This window comes from Mytilus californianus, unplaced genomic scaffold (assembly GCF_021869535.1).
Source record: "Mytilus californianus isolate M0D057914Y unplaced genomic scaffold, xbMytCali1.0.p SCAF_3, whole genome shotgun sequence".
NCBI classification, from domain to species: Eukaryota; Metazoa; Mollusca; class Bivalvia; order Mytilida; family Mytilidae; genus Mytilus; species Mytilus californianus.
The window spans coordinates 7,414,431-7,435,072 of NW_026262679.1; the positions used below are offsets into that span (position 1 = coordinate 7,414,431).

At 33.3% G+C, this 20,642-nt stretch overlaps 1 protein-coding gene across 2 annotated transcripts in view; it reads left to right on the plus strand.

Annotated features, from left to right (window-relative positions):
- Positions 1–19,954, plus strand: part of LOC127733903 (solute carrier family 23 member 1-like) — a 95,113-nt gene extending 75,159 nt beyond the window's left edge. For both annotated transcript variants that reach the window (XM_052243353.1, XM_052243354.1), the window contains 4 exons: positions 222–614; positions 3,084–3,360; positions 12,132–12,227; positions 12,482–19,954. In XM_052243353.1, coding sequence (XP_052099313.1) covers positions 222–614; positions 3,084–3,360; positions 12,132–12,227; positions 12,482–12,720 — 1,005 coding nt within the window. In that variant the 3' untranslated portion in view covers positions 12,721–19,954. The remainder of the gene's footprint in view (positions 1–221; positions 615–3,083; positions 3,361–12,131; positions 12,228–12,481) is intronic.
- The last annotated feature ends 688 nt before the right edge of the window (positions 19,955–20,642 follow it).

The window sequence follows — 20,642 nt, forward strand, 5'->3', positions numbered from 1 at the left end:
ATTACACTTTGTGAAACACCATTTTATTCATCATTTACTCAGCAGTGGGGACATTTTCCTGCAGGGTAGCAATCTTGTTAGATATTGTCTAGTATTAAAGTGGTATATTTACAGTGATAAATGTTTTTGTGATTATTTATTTAGATATTAATAGCTATAATGGTGGGTTGGGGTAAAGTGGTATTAATTGTACAGTGATATGTTAATGTGATTATTTTTAGATATTAATAGCTATAATGGTGGGTTGGGGAGTGAGTGGTATTTGTACAGCTGCAGGAGTTTTATCCCACGAGAAAGCCAGGACTGATGTTGGAATAGATATTGTAAACAACGCCAGCTGGTTCTATGTACCACACCCAACTCAGTTTGGTCCACCTAGTTTTGATGTCAGCATTTTTGTTGGATTTTTTATTGCTACAATTATCTCTGTATTGGACTCTATAGGAGATTACTATGCCTGTGCTAAAACATGTCACGTGCCTCCACCACCGTCGCATGCAGTCAATAGAGGGATAGCAATTGAAGGGTTATGTACAACTCTTTCTGGTATAATGGGGGCAGGACATGCAACATCGACATATGGTGGAAATATTGGTGCTATTGGTATAACAAAGGTAACAATGAACACGATCATTTTAATATTAAACATACTTTATAATACAAAATGGAAAGGACAATGAAGTTTAAACTATCTCGTTCCTGACTACCAAAAGGAGGATTTTAGTATATCTTATTGGTCTATGTCAACTGACGGACGTTTTTCTTAATTTCAATGTTAAGGACAAATTAATCACTGGAAGCAATATCATACAATGCAATAAAACAATATATTAGGTTTGACTACTAATAAGTACACTTTGTGATTAAAACATAGATCACCTACTATGACTTAGAGTCATAAAGAATAGTATTGACACTAAAAGATCATAAGTATAAAGATAAGAAGATGTGGTATGATTGACAATGAGGCAACTCTCCACCAGACAAAATGAAATTTTGTCTTATTATACACATAATGTTGTAAATGTTTTTTTTCTTATTCTACATCGTGTTTATTGCTATGATTGTCAGTTTCATTCTATTTAGCCAAAAAAAATATGAATATACAAATAACAAAAGTGCTGTTTCAAATGGTTTGCAAATACTTCAGCATAAACCAATTATTTAGTTACTATTGACAAAGAAAATAAAAGTGTAAAAAAAGTTATACTATAATATTAATATCAGGTATAGAAGAGTGATTTCGTGTTATTGTAGGACGAGCAGTGAATTAAGCTCAAATATACTGCTTATACGTTTAATTGAACCCTGTTAATTTCTATGACAAAAAAACATGAAACTTGTATCTTAAAATATGACTGGCAATGAGACAACTATCCATAAAAACAAAGGTGTGAACAATTACACTGACTGAGATCAATATAAGAAGATAATGGCTGATAGTTTACAGCAATGAGAATATTATAAAATATGTCTGATGACCCCGTCTGTCAACCAAGATGGCCGACATGGTTAAAAATAGAACATAGGGGAAAAATGCAAGTTTTGTATATGATCTTGAAAATCGCTATGCATATAGAGTCTGACAGGAGCAAAAATGTTGAGAATGTTTAGATCTACCTGTTGTCTATTTACATCAAAACTGTCAGACTTCTTATAGGAGTTATAGCCCTTAAATGTCAATCTTTATCTTTTTTTTTCATTTTTGTCTTTTATTTTGAAAACTATAATAAATACAGAGAAAAGTAAATAAGCAAAAAAAATATCAGCAAGACAAGATCTACAAATAAGTTTACTGGCCAAAATTGTCATTTTACTCCTGATTTATTGTTCTTTAATGACGATTTGTATCCTTTATTTTGCGTTTTTGTCAAATATCTGTAAAACTATATTAGATAGCTTAAGTAGGCAAAAATTATCAGTAAGACAAGATCTACAAATAAGTGTACGGTTCAAATTGTCAGTTTACTCCTTATTGGAGTTATTGCTCTTTAATGACGTTTTTTTTACATATTTTGAAAGTTTACTGTCTCTTATCTTGAACTACCAGTATTATAAATGGACAGCCACTTTAAATAGCAAAAATAATCAACAAGACAAGATCTACAAATACGTCAAATTTAGCCAAAATTGTTGGTTGATGCTTTATAAGAGTGATAGCCCTTAAATGACAATTTTTAACCCTTTTTTGTGTTTTGGGCAAAAACTAAATAAGATTATAAGAGAGAAACTGAAAAATGATCAGCAATACAAGATCTACAAAAAAGAGTTTTTGTCATGAACTCTATTCTAGTCCACAATGTTGAAGGGTGTCCATTGTTGAAGATGTGCATAGACCTATGTGAGCAAAACATGCTATTTGGAGCCTCCAGTTATTGTTAGCTGTGATCATTAGTATTTTTTTATGCCCCCGCCGTAGCGGAGGGGGCATTAAGTTTTTCCCTTGTCCGTCTGTACGTACGTACGTTCGTTCGTCGTACGTCCCAAAATTGGTTTCCGTTCTCTAACTTTAGTTTGCCTCAACCAAATGTTATTAAACTTATACACAATGCTTATTACCACAAAACACAGATCAAGTTTGAATTTTGGTGGCGTCACTTTTACTGTTCTAGAGTAATGCCTCTTTACAAATGGAAAAATTGCTGAATTTTTCGTTTCCGTTCTCTAACTTTAGTTTACCTCAACCAAATGTTATGAAACTTATACACAATGCTTATTATCACAAAACACAGATCAAGTTTGAATTTTAGTGGCGTCACTTTTACCGTTCTAGAGTAATGCCCCTTTACAAATGGAAAAATTGCTGAATTTTTCGTTTCTGTTCTCTAATTTTATTTAGGTTGGCAGTCGACTAGTATTTGTATTGTTAGCTGTAATCTATATAGTAAGTTATTTTTTAGGTTGGCAGTCGACTAGTATTTTTATTGTTAGCTGTAATCTATATAGTAAATTATTTTTTAGGTTGGCAGTCGACTAGTATTTTTAGTGTTAGCTGTGATCTATATAGTAAGTTATTTTTTAGGTTGGCAGTCGACTAGTATTTTTAGTGTTAGCTGTGATCTATATAGTAAGTTATTTTTTAGGTTGGCAGTCGACTAGTATTTTTAGTGTTAGCTGTGATTTATATAGCCTTTGGATTGATAGGAAAGTTTTCAGCAGTTTTTATAACTATACCTCATCCAGTACTTGGTGGTGCACTCATTACCATGTTTGGTATGTTCATTGGAGTTGTCTTGTCTAACCTGCGATATGTGTGTCTGTCATCCACAAGAAACATAGCAATTATTGGTACCTCCATCCTCATTGGTCTTATGGTTCCTTATTGGGCTGAACTTCAAGGAAAGGATCTTGTTTTAACTGGTGAGAAAATTATATATCCTTATTATAAGTATAGTAATTCTTAAAATGAAAAATGATGAGAACGTAAGCAGAGCAGACAGCCAGAACAAAGTTTTGATAAAAAACAAATTTTGTATTTTTTAAACTGCGTGATTAATTTATTTACCGTGTCCTTTCTTTTCCATAACATCAGACAACCCCAAACACATACCATGGACAACAAAATGCAGATTATAACTAAACCCTCACACATGTCATGGACAACAACACACAAATTATAACTAAACATAAGGAATCAACTGAGATGTCACTCATGATACATCTACACACATATGACACCCATCATAATTATGATGTGTCTTTTGGTACATCTACACACATGTGGCACCTATCATGTGTCTCAGGATAAATCTTCACAAACATGGCACCCATCATGTGTCTCATGGTACATATACACACACATGACACATATCGTGTGCCTCATGATACATCTACATACTTGTGGTACCTATCACGTGTCTCGTGATCATCTACACACACCTGACACATATCACGTGTCTCATGATACATCTACACACTCATGGCACCTGTCAAGTCTCATGATACATCTACACACATATGACACCTATCACGTGTCTCGTGATACATCTACACACAAACTGCTCCCATCTTGTTTCTTGTGATACATTTACACAGGCGTGGCACCCGTCATGTATCGTATGATATATCTTCACAGACATGGCACCTAACATGCGTCTTATGACACATTTACACATACATGGAAATTATTATGTGCCTCAGTTGCCGAGTGGCCTTAGTAGTCGAACTTCTGTCTCACTTGCCAGGGCCGTAACTAGCCTGTTTTAAAAGCGAGGCAAAATATATTCGCCGAGAGAAGCAAGGCGAAAAAAATTCGGCGAGGGGTCTGGGGGCCGCTCAAGGCCCCCAGAAGCTCTTGAAAAAATGACGCAAAATTGTGCATTCTGAGCGTTTCTCGGACCCGTTTTCAATCTGAAACGCAAGTTTTGTTTTAATTATGTTTTCGATAATATTCTGGTCTCAAAGCAAAATATATAGATTCATTGTAAGACTCTTAGTTTTTAGGGCAACATCAAAATACCGAAAAGTAGGAGAAAGCAAAAATCGTATTTCACATAATTAAGTGTGGCTGCTGTTTATTTTTTTTTTTTAATTGAGTTTCGGCTTGCAGAAAACGTATTACACCTGTTATTTCTTATTTATTTAGCTATGTGAATTCAGATTTTAAAATGCATTTCAGTGACAACTTGATGTAGTTCCTAACTGGGATAAAAGGGTAGACTCAGGGTAGACTCAGGAAAACTGTTCTTAGACCTCATTGCTACATTTTATACCGGATGATTAATGTCGGATCTGTCTGTTCTGGTCTTGTATTGTGTTTAGACGTTGGTGTATTTTTTTGTGACTTTGAAATTTATTCACAGTACAATACTTTAAGTACAGCTTTGGTCGACGCTAAGCGGGGCCGTCTTGACCTTGTTGTAGGATATGAATGATTCTTTCATTGTTGAAGACCCTCAAGCGACTGTCAAGATGAAGAACAAGAATAAAAACCGTGTTCATTGATAATTTGTACTTTTTCTATGTAGTGTGTGCGATTTTGTCATGCACATTTACTCCATATCCCTTTATTTTCTATTTAAGGGCCTGAACACGGCTTAATGCAAGTTTAGCTCTCCAGTGTAAAAGGTCGTATGGCAATACATGATTTTTCTTTTTTAATGATTTGATTCCGGGAGGTTGGTTGTCTCACTTTAATTTAACCCATGTCAGCTTTTTAGTTTTATTTGCAGAAAAGAGAGCTAGTCTTGTATTCATTAATATGAAGTTTAATTTTCCATGAAAAAAACGACCAATTTTTCTTTGTCCAATAGCATCGAATCTTCTCAACCTATTTTTTCGAAAAATATCTGGACATCGGTGGACATGCAACATTGCCAAACCACACAACCTTTCACCCGTCATCGTTGATCTTTCCCAAGTCTTAAGTCTACTCAAAGCAGAGAATGAACGTTTACAACATACAGATGATACGAGAAGAAATCAACAACAGCTAAATATTGGGCAACTGAAGCGTTAGTCATAAGGCCGATTGATTGATTGGTGTTCGCTTAACGCCGCCTCAGAACAAAAAGCGAGAACTAATTTCAAATATTTTTACAATTTAAAGTAGGTTTTAAAATTAGACAAAAGGTCCTTAAATATAATAAAACTCAAGTTTAAACAAAATTACTAAATCAAATGAAATTCAACGCTAAGACAATAGTCATGCATAAAGAAGGGCAATAAACGAACAAAAGACAAACCCTGTAACAGATAAGACACATATCGACAAACAATAGACCATCAACATTGAAAACTAAAAATAAATGAGGAACATGGAGATCCCGAAAAACAAGAGACGACGTCAGAGGGTGAACAGAACTCGCCGTGAAAACAATTTGATATGAAGACAAGCTTTTGTTTCAACTAATCATATTTTTTTTCTCTCGAAATTTTCAACATGAGGCATTTGCCTCATTTGCCTCAATGTAGTTACGGCCCTGCTTGCGTGTCAACACTGAGATTGTGAGTTCGAATCCAGAACGTGACAGGTGCGCTCGACACCAATCTTAATTGACTAGGATTGTCAGTTTTCCTTCCGAAGGTCGGTGGTTCTCTCTGGGCACTCCGGCTTCCTCCATGAATAAAAAATGACCTCCGCGAAATACCACACTAGTGCTGAAAGTGGCGTTAGAAACCAATCAATTAATATTTTTTTCATGTGTCTCATGCATGATACATTTAAACACACATGGCGTCTATCGTGTGTCTCATTATACATCTACACACACATGGCGTCTATCTCGTGTCACATGATACATTTACACAGACATGGCGTGTATCTTGTGGCACACGATACATTTACACAGACATGGCACCTATCATGTGTCTCATGGTACATTTACACACACATGGCACCTATCTTGTGTCACATGATACATTTACACAGACATGGCGTGTATCTTGCGTCACATGATACATTTACACAGACATGGCACCTATCATGTGTCACATGATACATTTACACATACATGGCACCTATCATGTGTCACATGATACATTTACACATACATGGAACCTATCATGTGTCTCATGATACCTCAACACACTCATGGCACCTATCATGTGTCACATGATACATTTACACAGACATGGCGTGTATCTTGTTTCACATGATACATTTACACAGACATGGCACCTATCATGTGTCACATGATACATTTACACAGACATGGCGTGTATCTTGTTTCACATGATACATTTACACAGACATGGCACCTATCATGTGTCACATGATACATTTACACAGACATGGCGTGTATCTTGTTTCACATGATACATTTACACACAAATGGCACCTATCATGTGTTACATGACACATTTACACAGACATGACACCTATCATGTGTCTTATGATACGTCTACAAAGACATGGCGTGTATCTTGTGTCACATGATACATTTACACAGACATGGCGTGCATCTTGTGTCACATGATACATTTACACAGACATGACGTGTATTTTGTGTCACATGATACATTTACACAGACATGGCACCTTTCATGTGTCTCATGGTACATTTACACACACATGGCATCTATCATGTGTCACATGATACATTTACACAGACATGGCGTGTATCTTGTGTCACATGATATATTTATACAGACATGGCGTGTATCTTGTGTCACATGATACATTTACACAGACATGGCACCTTTGATGTGTCACATGATACATTGACACAGACATGGCACCTTTCTTGTGTCACATGATACATTTACACAGACATGGCATTTATCATGTGTCACATGATACATTTACACACACATTGAATCTATCATGTGTCACATGATACATTAACACGGACATGGCGTGTATCTTGTGTCACATGATACATTTACACAGACATGGCGTGCATCTTGTGTCACATGATACGTTTACACAGACATGGCACCTTTCATGTGTCACATGATACATTAACACAGACATGGCACCTTCTTGTGTCACATGATACATTTACACAGACATGGCATCTATCATGTGTCACATGATACATTTACACACACATAGCATCTATCTTGTGTCACATGATACATTTACACAGACATGGCGTGTATCTTGTGTCACATGATACATTTACATAGATTTGGCACCTTTCTTGTGTCACATGATACATTTACATAGACATGGTACCTATCATGTGTCACATGATACATTTACACAGACATGGCGTGTATTTTGTGTCACATGATACATTTACACAGACATGGCGTGTATTTTGTGTCACATGATACATTTACACAGACATGGCACCTATCATGTGTCACATGATACATTTACACAGACATGGCACCTATCATGTGTCACATGATACATTAACACAGACATGGCACCTATCTTGTGTCACACGATACATTAACACAGACATGGCACCTATCATGGGTCTCATGGTACATTTACACACAAATGGCACCTATCTTGTGTCACATGATACATTTACACAGACATGGCGTGTATCTTGCGTCACATGAAACATTTACACAGACATGGCACCTATCATGTGTCACATGATACATTTACACATACACGGCACTTATCATGTGTCTCATGATACGTCTACACACTCATGGCACCTATCATGTGTCACATGATACATTTACACAGACATGGCGTGTATTTGTTTCACATGATACATTTACACACACATGGCACCTATCATGTGTTACATGATACATTTACAGAGACATGGCACCTATCATGTGTCTTATGATACATTTACACACACATAACATATATCTTGTGTCACATGATACATTTACACAGACATGGCGTGTATCTTGTGTCACATGATACATTTACATAAACTTGGCACCTTTCTTGTGTCACATGATACATTAACATAGACATGGTACCTATCATGTGTCTCATGATACGTCTACACACCCATGGCACCTACCATATGTCACATGATACACTTATACAAACATAGCGTGCATCTTGTGTCACATGATACATTTACACAGACATAGCGTGTATCTTGTGTCACATGATACATTTACACAGACATGGCACCTTTCATGTGTCTCATGGTACATTTACACAGACATGGTATCTATCATGTATCACAGGATACATTTACACAGACATGGCGTGTATCTTGTGTCACATGATACATTTACACAGACATGGCGTGTATCTTGTGTCACATGATACATTTACACAGACATAGCACCTTTCATTTGTCACATGATACATTTACACAGACATGGCACCTTTCTTGTGTCACATGATACATTAACACACACATAGCATCTATCATGTGTCACATGATACATTAACACGGACATGGCGTGTATCTTTTGTCACATGATACATTTACACAGACATGGCATCTTTCATGTGTCACATGATACATCTACACATACATGGCACCTTTCTTGTGTCACTTGATACATTTACACAGACATGGCACCTATCATGTGTCACATGATTCATTTACACACACATGGCATCTATCATGTGTCACATGATACATTTACACAGACATGGCGTGTATCTTGTTTCACATGATACATTTACACAGACATGGCACCTTTCATGTGTCACATGATACATTTACACAGACATGGCACCTTTCTTGTGTCACATGAAACATTTACACACACATGGCATATATCATGTGTCTCATGATACGTCTACACACTCATGGCACCTTTCATGTGTCTCATTGTACATCTACATAGACATGGCACCTATCTTGTGTCTCGTGATACTAAATAAACACACCTGGCACCTATCATGTATCTCATGATACATATACACTCATGGCACCTATCACGCGTCTCATGGTATATCTACACACACATGACACCTATTGTGTGTCTCATGATACACATGCACACTTGTGAATAACTCTAGGGAAAAAACTTAATTTTAAAATAACATTCATGTCTCCAGCACAGTAAAATATATACATAATAATATTGACTCATTGGCATGATTTGACAGCTTGTTGAACAGGGAAAAAGCATTACTATGAATATAAGGAAGACTACATGACAGTAATATTGAAATAAGATATGAGAAGATAGCTTTTTTTTTAAATGTGTTAATGGAAAATAAAAAAATAATAAAAGTTAACAGGGTTACTGTACTTTTGACATAATGCAAAGTAGAAAAGTTAACAACTTTGTCGTATTAAATTATCAGTGATACCTCCTTTTATAAGGCCCAATATGTTTAAAACATTTTGAATCAATATTGATATATTATGCTGTAAATAAAGCATTTGAAATAATAAGATAAAAAGATGTTTGTCATTTAAGGGAAAAGTCATACAAAATATATAGCATTTCTGCCTCAAATTCGTCTACACTAATTGCTTTTTGCTATTTAACGATCCTAGATGATGAAACCACTATACTACCATACACACAAAAATTTGATTTAAGGAATTTGGAAATGATGGCAGATTTTTGATAGTCTTGTTTAGTTTAAACATATTTTATTTGCTAAATATCAGCAAAATGGATGAGACACAAGTAAATCATACTTATGAAGTCTTCTCCATATTACAATACAATAAGTATATATACAATAATAACATTATGAGCATGCATGTTAAGCTAACAAATTCATTAAATATTATACGAACTATAAATAAAAAGAAAAAAGAACAAGAAGAATGGAAAAGGAGGAAAAGAAAAAGAAGCAAATTATATTTTCTGTGATGTTGACTTAGGTTTGATGGTGATGATCATCCGTGCCGGTAGCAATAATATTTTATGAAGGTACTAGAAATCTGTAAGACCTTTTAATAAAATCTTGAACATGTTTGAAAATTAGGAGATTTTGTTCATTCGAAAGTTCAAGATCTCCGCAAGTTAATAGTTTAGTATCAATAATAAAGTTTTCAGTAAGCCAATTAAGATTGTTAAGTAAAATTTCTCTACATGTAGTGTATTTTGGGCAAACTAAAAGAAAATGATGAACATCCTCAATATCAGACCCACACTGACACGAAGGATCCAGTATAATGTTAGCTTTGAAAAGGTCAGAGTTCAAAAATGAAGCGGAACATCGCAATTGAGTTAAAATAATATTCAGTTTCCTCGGACCGTACATATAATACGGCGCAACTCTACTCTGAACACTTTCATTTTTCAATTCTCTCTTAAATTTAGATATAGAGTCGGTGTTTCGAATTTTTAAGTCAAGCTTATTCCATTCTCGTATTGTGGATGGAATAAAAGATTCAGTGGTAAGGGAAAGTCTACAAAATGGAACAATGATATTTTTACCGTTTCGCAACGGATAGTTGGTTGTACTTTGTATACATGGGGGGACAAGATTACACAGGTACTCAGGTGCATGCTTTTTATTTATATTATAAAACATCTATAATTTTCTACTTTTTCTTCTTTCATATAAAGATTCCCAGCCAACCTCAGAGTACAGAGTATCAGTTTTAGTGAAGATTGGTAGACCTGTTACAATTCTTGCGGCTTCCAATTGCAAATTTTCTAATTTATTTGAATAACATATCCCACAATTATCCCACACTTCCGTGGCATATTCAAAAATGGGTCTAATAAAAACTAGATAAAGTTTTTCTAAATTATTACGAGACAGTCGATATTTAAGTTTACGCAGAACATTAAGGTGTTTCTTTACACTTGTAATTATACTTTCAATATGATTGTTCCATTTTGCGTCACAACTAAAGGTAACTCCCAGGTGCTTATGCGATGTATTTAAAGGGATAGTTTTATCATTTAGGGAAAAGTTGAGATCTGGTATCTCAATATTTGAAAATATCATAATTTCTGTTTTATCAGGATTAAATGACATAAGCCATTTAGTTGACCAAACATCCAGCTCTTTCAGGTCGCGGTCGATCACAGATTTAATCTGTTCACCATCGCTACCGGAATAACTGAATGAAGTGTCGTCTGCAAATAGCCTACACAGCGATGTAAGCTTATCAGCAATATCATTAATATATAAAACAAAGAGAAGAGGGCCCAAAACAGATCCCTGGGGTACACCTGCTGACACATTACAAAAGGAGGAGGACGAATTATTCAATACTACTCTTTGTTTCCTGTCATGCAGATAATCTTCAAACCACTGTAATAAGGTTCCATCAATACCATAGGCTTTTAGTTTGTGAATAAGACCTCTATGCCAAACTTTGTCAAACGCTTTAGAGAAATCACAGAATACAAAACAGTTTATTTCTTTTTTTTCCAAAGAGTTTAAGATGCAGTTGTATATTTCTAAAAGTTGATGGACGGTTGAATTTTGGGGAAGAAATCCGGATTGATATTCATAAATTAATTTGTTAGCGTGTAGATGATTATACAAGCGCTTAAAAACAACTCTTTCCATTACTTTTCCAACACAACTAATAAGAGAAATTGGTCTGTAATTTGAAGGCAAGGATGATCCCCCTTTTTGAAAATAGGTATTAAATTAGCTATCTTCCAACTGGTTGGAAATTTGCCTTCTCTTAAAGATTTATTGAATATAATGTTTAGCGGAACTGCAACCTTTTCCGGACATAACTTAAGCATTTTATGGCTGATCACATCTGGGCCTGATGCCTTGTTAGTCTTGTTAAAAACTTTTGTCAGCCGAGTGCAATTAAGAGCTTAAACATGTGCTGTATTTTATCATTTTTTAAACTTGTATTTTTATGTTTTAGGAAATTTCCGTGTAGATAACATTTTAAAGACACTTTTGGGTAATGCAAATCTCTCCGGTGCTTTACTAGCCTGTTTTCTTGACAACACCATTCCAGGTATGTAGTTTTGGTGATAATTAAATGCATCTACATTTAATTATTATTTTATGGAATAAGCATATTTTGAACTCCAAACATAAATCACTTATAGTACCCAATAGTAAAGTGTAAAGATAAGGAGATGTGGTATGATTGCCAATGAGACAACGATCTATAAATAAGGATAAAGACCTGTCTTACTTAGAGCATTAAGTTACTGTTTATCAGGTTTATAAATACCCACAAACTAAGTTTTGTTCTTTGATTTGTAGGCACTCTAGATGAACGAGGTATCACCTCATGGCAGAACATTCCATCAAAAACACCAGAGTCAGAACATCTAGTGACAGAAGACTTTAAGGAAGGTGTAGAGGTATATGAACCACTGTTTCCACAGAAATGGAGAAACAGTAAGATTTTAAAGTACATTCCCTTCTTACCAGATCCTAAGAAGAAGCCGGAACTGGAAACTGTTTCAAGCATTAATTACGAGGAAAACACCAGAGTATAATGTACTGTTTATCGAAATATTTGTAGTCTCTTCAAATAATGATAGTGTTGTAAATGTGTAAGATGTGTGTATGTATGAGTGCATTTCAATGATTGTGCTAGGACTATTTAATATTTGTTTGTGTCATTTAAACTCAGTATTTAAAAAACTTCATATAAATACATTGCAAATTACAATATGCTTTATGAAATTGAGTTGGAGTAGTCATGGGCAGTTCCATGGTTTGAGGAAAGGGGTGTAATTTAAAAAAAATGGTCATAATGAATATTGAAGAGGGAATGGGAAATTGTTTGGTCGATTTAATGCCAAAAAAGACTATTTTTTGTTCATTTATTTTAGTAATTTTAGTATCTTTTAATGTTATGCCTGCAACACTTATCCTGTACAAAGTTTTGAGGCGTCTTAAGTCATGGAAGTTATGTGTCCAGATCCAGTCGTACAGGAGCAAGACACATGAATTCATAGTAGCAACAGGCGTAGAAAATAGTGTTAAACTTTGCATAAATTAAAATAAGCCATGCGTAAGTTTTGTGTTCATTGAAACAATTTGAAATTGGACTAACACAATTCTATTGATGATCAATAAATTTAAACATTGGAATGAAGGAATGATAAGACGGAAATACTTTTGTAATAACTTAATTATTCTGTACTATTGTTTTTTCTTACCAGTTTGATTCTAGAAATCCTCATCATTTTCACTTACTGTAATAATAAGTCCAATCTTTTATTTAAGATAAATAAGAGTGTTTAAGTTAGTGATTATTGTCGCGCCTGCGGCTTCTGTTGAATTAAAAATTTATGTTTATGACTATCAACATAAAAGCAATGGTCAGTAAAGCATGCGAGACATTTCAGCATGTGCACTCTTGTTTCAATTCAAATGACAATAAATAACAAATGACAATGAATGAATTGTTATTATGATTCAAATTATTTACCAATTTTCATACAAACTTATATTTTAGCCCCTTTGTCTGGCTAAACTATATCTTTTGTAGTTTTTTTTAATTGCATATATTTCAAGTTTTATGTCGGAGAATGAAACTGTAGCCTAGGCAACATTCCTATATCAAATACATATGCCTTAATTATGTAAAAAGCTTCATGCACTGATTTACACTAACAATTAGGTGTGGTATTATGTAAGGATATTACGCCTGCATTTTTTTGACCAGCCATACTCATTTGTATATTACACCTGGTTTTTATGTTGACCAGGCGTACTCATTTATTTTTCAAATACTGAGTATTTTATACCTCAGGAATAGATTACCGTAGCTGTATAAATTTTATGATTTTTGGGTCCTCCAATGCTCTCCAACTTCGTTCTTTATTTGGCCTTTTTAATTCTTTTGAATCAAGTGTCACTGATGAGTCTTTTGTAAACGAAACGGGCGTCTGGCGTACAAAATTTCAATTTTGATATCTATGATGAGTTCATTTAAATATTACGCCTGGTTTTCGCATCAGTTAAGCTTGGTTTACATCTAGTTGAAGCTTGGTTGACACTTATATGACTTGGACATGCATTCTCTAGATATTGCAACAACGCCAGGTTTAGTTATGAATTTTACGCCTTGTTTCCGTGTGATTTACAGGCGTCTCGTTTCGTTCAGGATATAACATTACTCAAAAACTGTTGGACCACGGAAGTATTATATTGACAATAATACTTCGATGGTTGGACATAATTAGAAGCAAATATCATAGAAAACAGTTTGTTATTGTACAGATCCAAATACATTAATAAGTGTAATATGTATAGTTATGATATATTAGATATTTATGAACATTGACAAAAAATACTGATTATACATTCATCTTTTACATACATTTTATACATTATTTATGCAGTAACCTAGAGACATGTGCCCAAAGGTTGTTTAGTGGTATAGAAATACAATGAACTTCTCCCATCCTACAGTATAACACATGCTAAAATAATGGGTCATTCCAGCTGATGTTTGAAGTTCATGTCCTTCATCCCAGTCCACTCATCTTACATAAATTATCTATTAGATTCATTTTTAATCTGATCTAGTCCTGAATGTAGATTCAATATTTGTCACTGGACATCAAGCAAACAACTACACATGTTTTTATGGCAACTATTGGATTGTTTCTGTTAAATTTATTCCCAACTTTTTTTGACTGGAGACTATAAACATATTGTATAGACATCTGTCTATCGTTGAAGACTGCATGTATGTTGAATAATTTTGTTGTTGTTGCTGTCCCATTGACGTAAAGCACACCTATTCTTTTATTCATAACAACCTATTAATTAATCTACAACATTGGTCAAAAATCCTTACAAATTAAACCATTTTCAATGTTACATGCAAATTAGACCTTTTTCAATGATACTAACAAATTAGACCTTTTTCAGTGTTACTAACAAATTAGACCTTTTTCAATGTTACTTACAGATTAGACCTTTCTCAATGTTACTTACAAATTAGACCTTTTTCAATGTATGATTCTGATGTCTCTCTCTAATATATTTCAATTAAATGATAATTGTTTTACTCTTTCCTCACATTCTTGTCTTTAATATTTCAGTGGAGATTCTTTTATGATATATTTATATATGTTATGATGAAAATTTATTCAGATGTTTTAAATATTTATACCATTGATTTTAACATATCTGATATCAAAATTATTTCCAAATATATTGTTTTTGCCAAAATTAGGTTTTATGTTTTAAAGATCTGAATTTAAAACTATGAGCACCAAATTCTCTTAATAACAAAAATAATAATATTCCTCTATTTATATCTTAAATTTCTGTTTAAGAAATGTAACAAATCTGTGTATTTTTTGTCAATTTGTAATAGTGTATGACCTGAAATAACCAGTTTAAAGCAATGTCTGTACCATCTATACTATTAAATGAGAAGACCTCATTTTGTGTGTCGCTTCTCTTCCTTCCTTAATAAATTAATCTTCATGCCTTTGTGTCCTATAGGTACCATGCATAGTCACATTTGTCATCCTTGCTTATGATTATTCCCTTTGGGTTATTTTAGGAGGAAAATGAAAATTAAGGCGTCCGGATATTGTTTCCGTCATCGGACGGACTTTTAAGTCATAGACAAGACTTCCGTTTAGAACTGTTAATTACACATTATTTTCATAGGTACTTGGGGACAGAACAATTAGTATCGCCTTTTCTGTATACTATGAACATACATATACTATAAATAAAGTGTATTTGCTATTTACTATCAATTCCAAGTTTACTATCAACGGCGGTCATATATAATAGAGATTATAGTATATGTATGTTCATAGTATACAGAAAAACGCGAAAATAATTGAAATTAATAGAAAACAAAATGACAGCGGATTTTTAAAAAAAATGGGGAGGACTAAAAAAAAATTTTCTGTCCCTAAGTACCTATGACTTTTGATACCTTTCCCTGAAATTCTCCAGTCATAAACTCTTTTACAAAAACTTATCCTACAACAGTTTCCGTACTTTCAACGACGCCCTAAATGACCGCGATTTCGCGGGTGTGTTCTAGTCTATAGTCATATTGAAAGTGCAAAGCTCATTATATCTTATCAAAACAAATGGACCATGTGTGGTGATGAAAGTCATTTAAATTATCTAAATGATCTCCCTTCTTAAAACTGTGCTGGGTTAGTCTTTTTAACGTGAAGTTTTAACCAGATTCATTGCTAAATATTTATAGAAATTTTAAATCATGCTTAATGTTAGTACTCCATATTTGAAGGATTATAAATCATAATAAACAGTTGTATGTCAATCATGTTAGTATTCTATATTTGTAGGATTATAAATCATAATCAACAGTTATATGTCAATCATGTTAGTATTCTATATTTGAAAGATTATAAATCATAATCAACAGTTATATGTCAATCATGTTAGTTTTTACAAATTTAAAAATATAATGTGGTTTAGATCTGAAATTTAATGTGCATTTTAAAATTCGTCATTGACACAATAATTAACGAAAAATGATATATTGAGAGTAAACATGAATCCATAAAATCGTAATATGTTGACATAGTCAAAACTATATCCTGTAGCATAATTATTTTAATTTTTCGGCGAGAGTGGGGGGGGGGGGGGGAGTATATGTTTCCACACACCAGTAATATGTGTGGTTTTTCAGTGTAATCCTTTTCATGTATTTTTTTAAAGTTGTAAACATAGAAATTGATCTGTATATTTAGACTCCATACTTTAGAGTGATTAGTAGGTGAATGCTGACAGACTTGTTACATGTATTAGTCAATACTGCCTACTCTTATCGCTGTTACCTTAAACAATGCAAAAAATAAAAATTGTGAATGACATTTGTATGATAACAGATCTGATTTGAGATCTAAGGAGGGAGGAATTTTGACTTCAATGTACATAACAAAGATATTTTTTCATCTTGTACAGTGAACTATATTAACTCATTGATTGTATTATTTCTCCAATAATGTAGACATTTAGATTATGTGTATATGGTTGGTTTTGGAAATATTTATTACTCTATAGAATTTTTTACTTTTCTCTGATTCTTAAAGAAATAAAAAGTTATATATGTTTATCTATGATAGGTACTACTAGTATGCAAGACGGTTTTTGATATTTAATGAATAAAATAGTAAGTAAAGACCGAGATAGCTATTGGTTTGGCATCTGTTCTAACCAATCATGTATTTGTATAGCAATATAGTTTTGTATAGTTTTGTATGTTTTAGTACAAATTTTTAATCATCTCCTTTTATTCCTAAGTAAAAAGTAAAAGGAGATTTAAACCTATAAAGTATTCTTATTTCTTTTTTCTAAAATAAGAAGTCGTACAAGGCTAGTTACTGTATTAGAATTTGTCCTGTTACAATAAAGAATGTTTGTCAATGATCACAAAAGGGAGAGGTATAATCAGGCCACTTTTTTGGTCCTTTGAATTTGAAAATAAAAGAATATTATAAATCTGCCTAATAACATACTTTAGAAGTTAATTATCATAAGACATTAGACTGCCAATCATAAGTATTTAATTTTTTGAATTTTGTATACAAATTTGCAATAAGGCTTTAAAATTCTAGCATTTTGTGTAAAACTGCAAAATCTGACAAAATAATCTCATTTTCAGAAGATGTCGTTAATATTTAAATATGAACCAAAACTTAACCGAAAATAAATTTTGCTACTAGAGGTATTTTATAAAGATACAATTGTACGTAAATATCTTTTTGGGAAAGGCCCTGGCTCATATCTATTCTGATCAAATTGTAAAATGGCAATTTTAGGTCAATAATGTCATTTTCAACATTTCTATGACATCATAGCGACATCACAAATGACCTTACTGCACTAAAGTTTATAGATTATATTAGCCTGCATGTTCATTCATCAATTAAATTAACATAATATTGTGAGGCATATATAAATTAACCCTTTTTTGCAATTTCAGTGGCCAGCTATAAAAAGTTCTTGTTATATCCCCTCCTTAAGTGATCATATAATGGTATGTTTATTTTATTCTTTTTTTTTATCATTGTGGTAACTCCCCCTTTTTCATGTTATCATGTGATAACTCCCCCTTTTTGTCTCACCTGCGACTTTTGTCGCAGAAGGCGGTACATAGGTATTGCTTTACCAGGGACGACGTAGTTGGTGTCAACAATTAAGTTAGTTTGATAAGGATTACTCGTGATAGATCAACGATATTTTGTATGAAGTTGCATTACTATCAGTATATATCAGTTTAACGACTTTTTTGAGGCCCTGCCCCTAGGATATGGTCCAGCGACTTTCAACTAATAGGCAATTTTCAATGTTAAGTTTTCTGCTTAAGTTAGTTTGATAGGAACTACTTGTTATAGATCAATGATATTTTCTGTAAAGGTACATTACTGTCCGTTCATCTCAGTTTGTTGACCATTTCGAGGACCTGCGTACTAGTTCATGGTCCAGCGACTTTGAATTAATTAGCAATGTTGCTGTCCATCTGATTTTATTTTTTTGAATTTAATGCCGACAGGCAAGACATATCTCTGTGTCACCAGTTTATTCTTGTTATCATGTGATAACTCCTCCTTTTTAATGTTATCATGTGATAACTCCTCCTTTTTATTGTTATCATGTGATAACTCCTCCTTTTTATTTTTATCATATGCTAATTTCTCTTTTTTTCATTATGTGATAAAACATAAAACATCCTTTTTAGCTCACTCTCACCTAGTGAAAAGGGCCTTGTGAGCAATGGCCATCTCTTGGCGTCTGTCTCCGTAGACCTTCATCATTAACTATTGCAAGCACTTCTCTTAAACCACTGGACCAATTTCAACCAAACTGTAGCTAAATGAATCTTGCAAGGTCAACATATTCATCAGAAAATGTTCATCTAACCTTGACCACATGTACATAGATCATTGATAATGTAAAATTTATTTGATACTTGTGGTTAATTCTTCATTTTGCAGACTTTCAACATAAGTTTAATCATGATAAATAAAACAGGCGACACATTTCAGCGTGTGCACTCTTGTTCGGTTTTTGCTTCTAAATTCAATATTTGACAGGTGAGGGATTCAAGCTCTTAGAGGCCTCTTGTTATTGTTATCACATGATACTCCTCTATTGTGTTGTTATCATGTGATTATTCTTGTGAATGTCTGGATTGTACCAAGGTACTTAATGTATACAGTGATTTGATATTGAGTAATAATCTTTCAACCACAATTCATTGAGATATCTTCCTGTTCTTCTCATTAAATATACCAACAGATTTCAAACAGGAAATTTGCCAAGACATTTTTTCATTGATTTTTGAAGCAATGAATATATTTCAACAAGCTTTCTTCTAAATATTTTACAAATTGTAGTTTCTCTTATTAAATGTTTTCTTTACTGTAACTTTAATGAACGAAAATATTTTAGATAGCAATTTATCTACTTTCAAGGATTCAGAGCTGCAATACCTTTCAAAATTTTGATTTTTTTATGCAAAATTTGCTTCAAACTAAAAATAAAAAATTGGCTATTTTTTTTTCTCTCAGAATCATTATCTGGCATTGTTTATAGCATACTTAAGTTTCTGACAAATAACTACATATGTTTATTGCAACACTGCCTGTATCATTTCCCTAAATGTCGACTTATTCAAAATTCTCTGTTGAAAAAAGATTTCAAAATTACGTTTCTTACTGTGGTATTACATTTGACTGTGAAAATAAAAAAAATATATTAATTTTTTAAGATGTCTTATTTTTTACTAAAAATATTATAATAAAATGTTGTTACGAAGTGAAATTGAAGAAATCATCACAGGATGTGTAATACAGTGTCAAATTGTTTTTACATACTTTGCTGCATCTTTATGCACCTGTCCTAAAAGAGGGGCGAAAGATACCAGAGGGACAGTCAACCTCATAGATCGAAAATAAACTGACAACGCCATGGCTAAAAAAGAAAAAGACAAACAGACAAATAATAGAGCACACGACACAACATAGAAAACTAAAGACTAAGTCAGGGGCCTGTTGTTCAGTGGTTGTCGTTTGTTAGTGTGGTTCATAAGTGTTTCTCGTTACTCGTTTTTTATATAGATTAGACCGTTGGTTTTCCTGTTAGAATTGTTTAACATTAGTCTTTTGGGGGCCCTTTATAGCTTATTGTTTGGTGTGAGCCAAGGCTCCGTGTTGAAGGCCGTACTTTGACCTATAATTATTTACTTTTTACACATAGTGACTTGGATGGATAGTTGTCTCATTGGCACTCATACCACATCTAATTATTTATATTTGCAATACCATTCAAGTAAATTTGAAAAACAAAATGAACAAGTCTTACAACTCACTTTGTAACAAAGTTTAAAACAATCTATAATTCATACAGTACAACTGAGATTACCTACAGAATCCACTTAAAACTCATAAATTTCGAC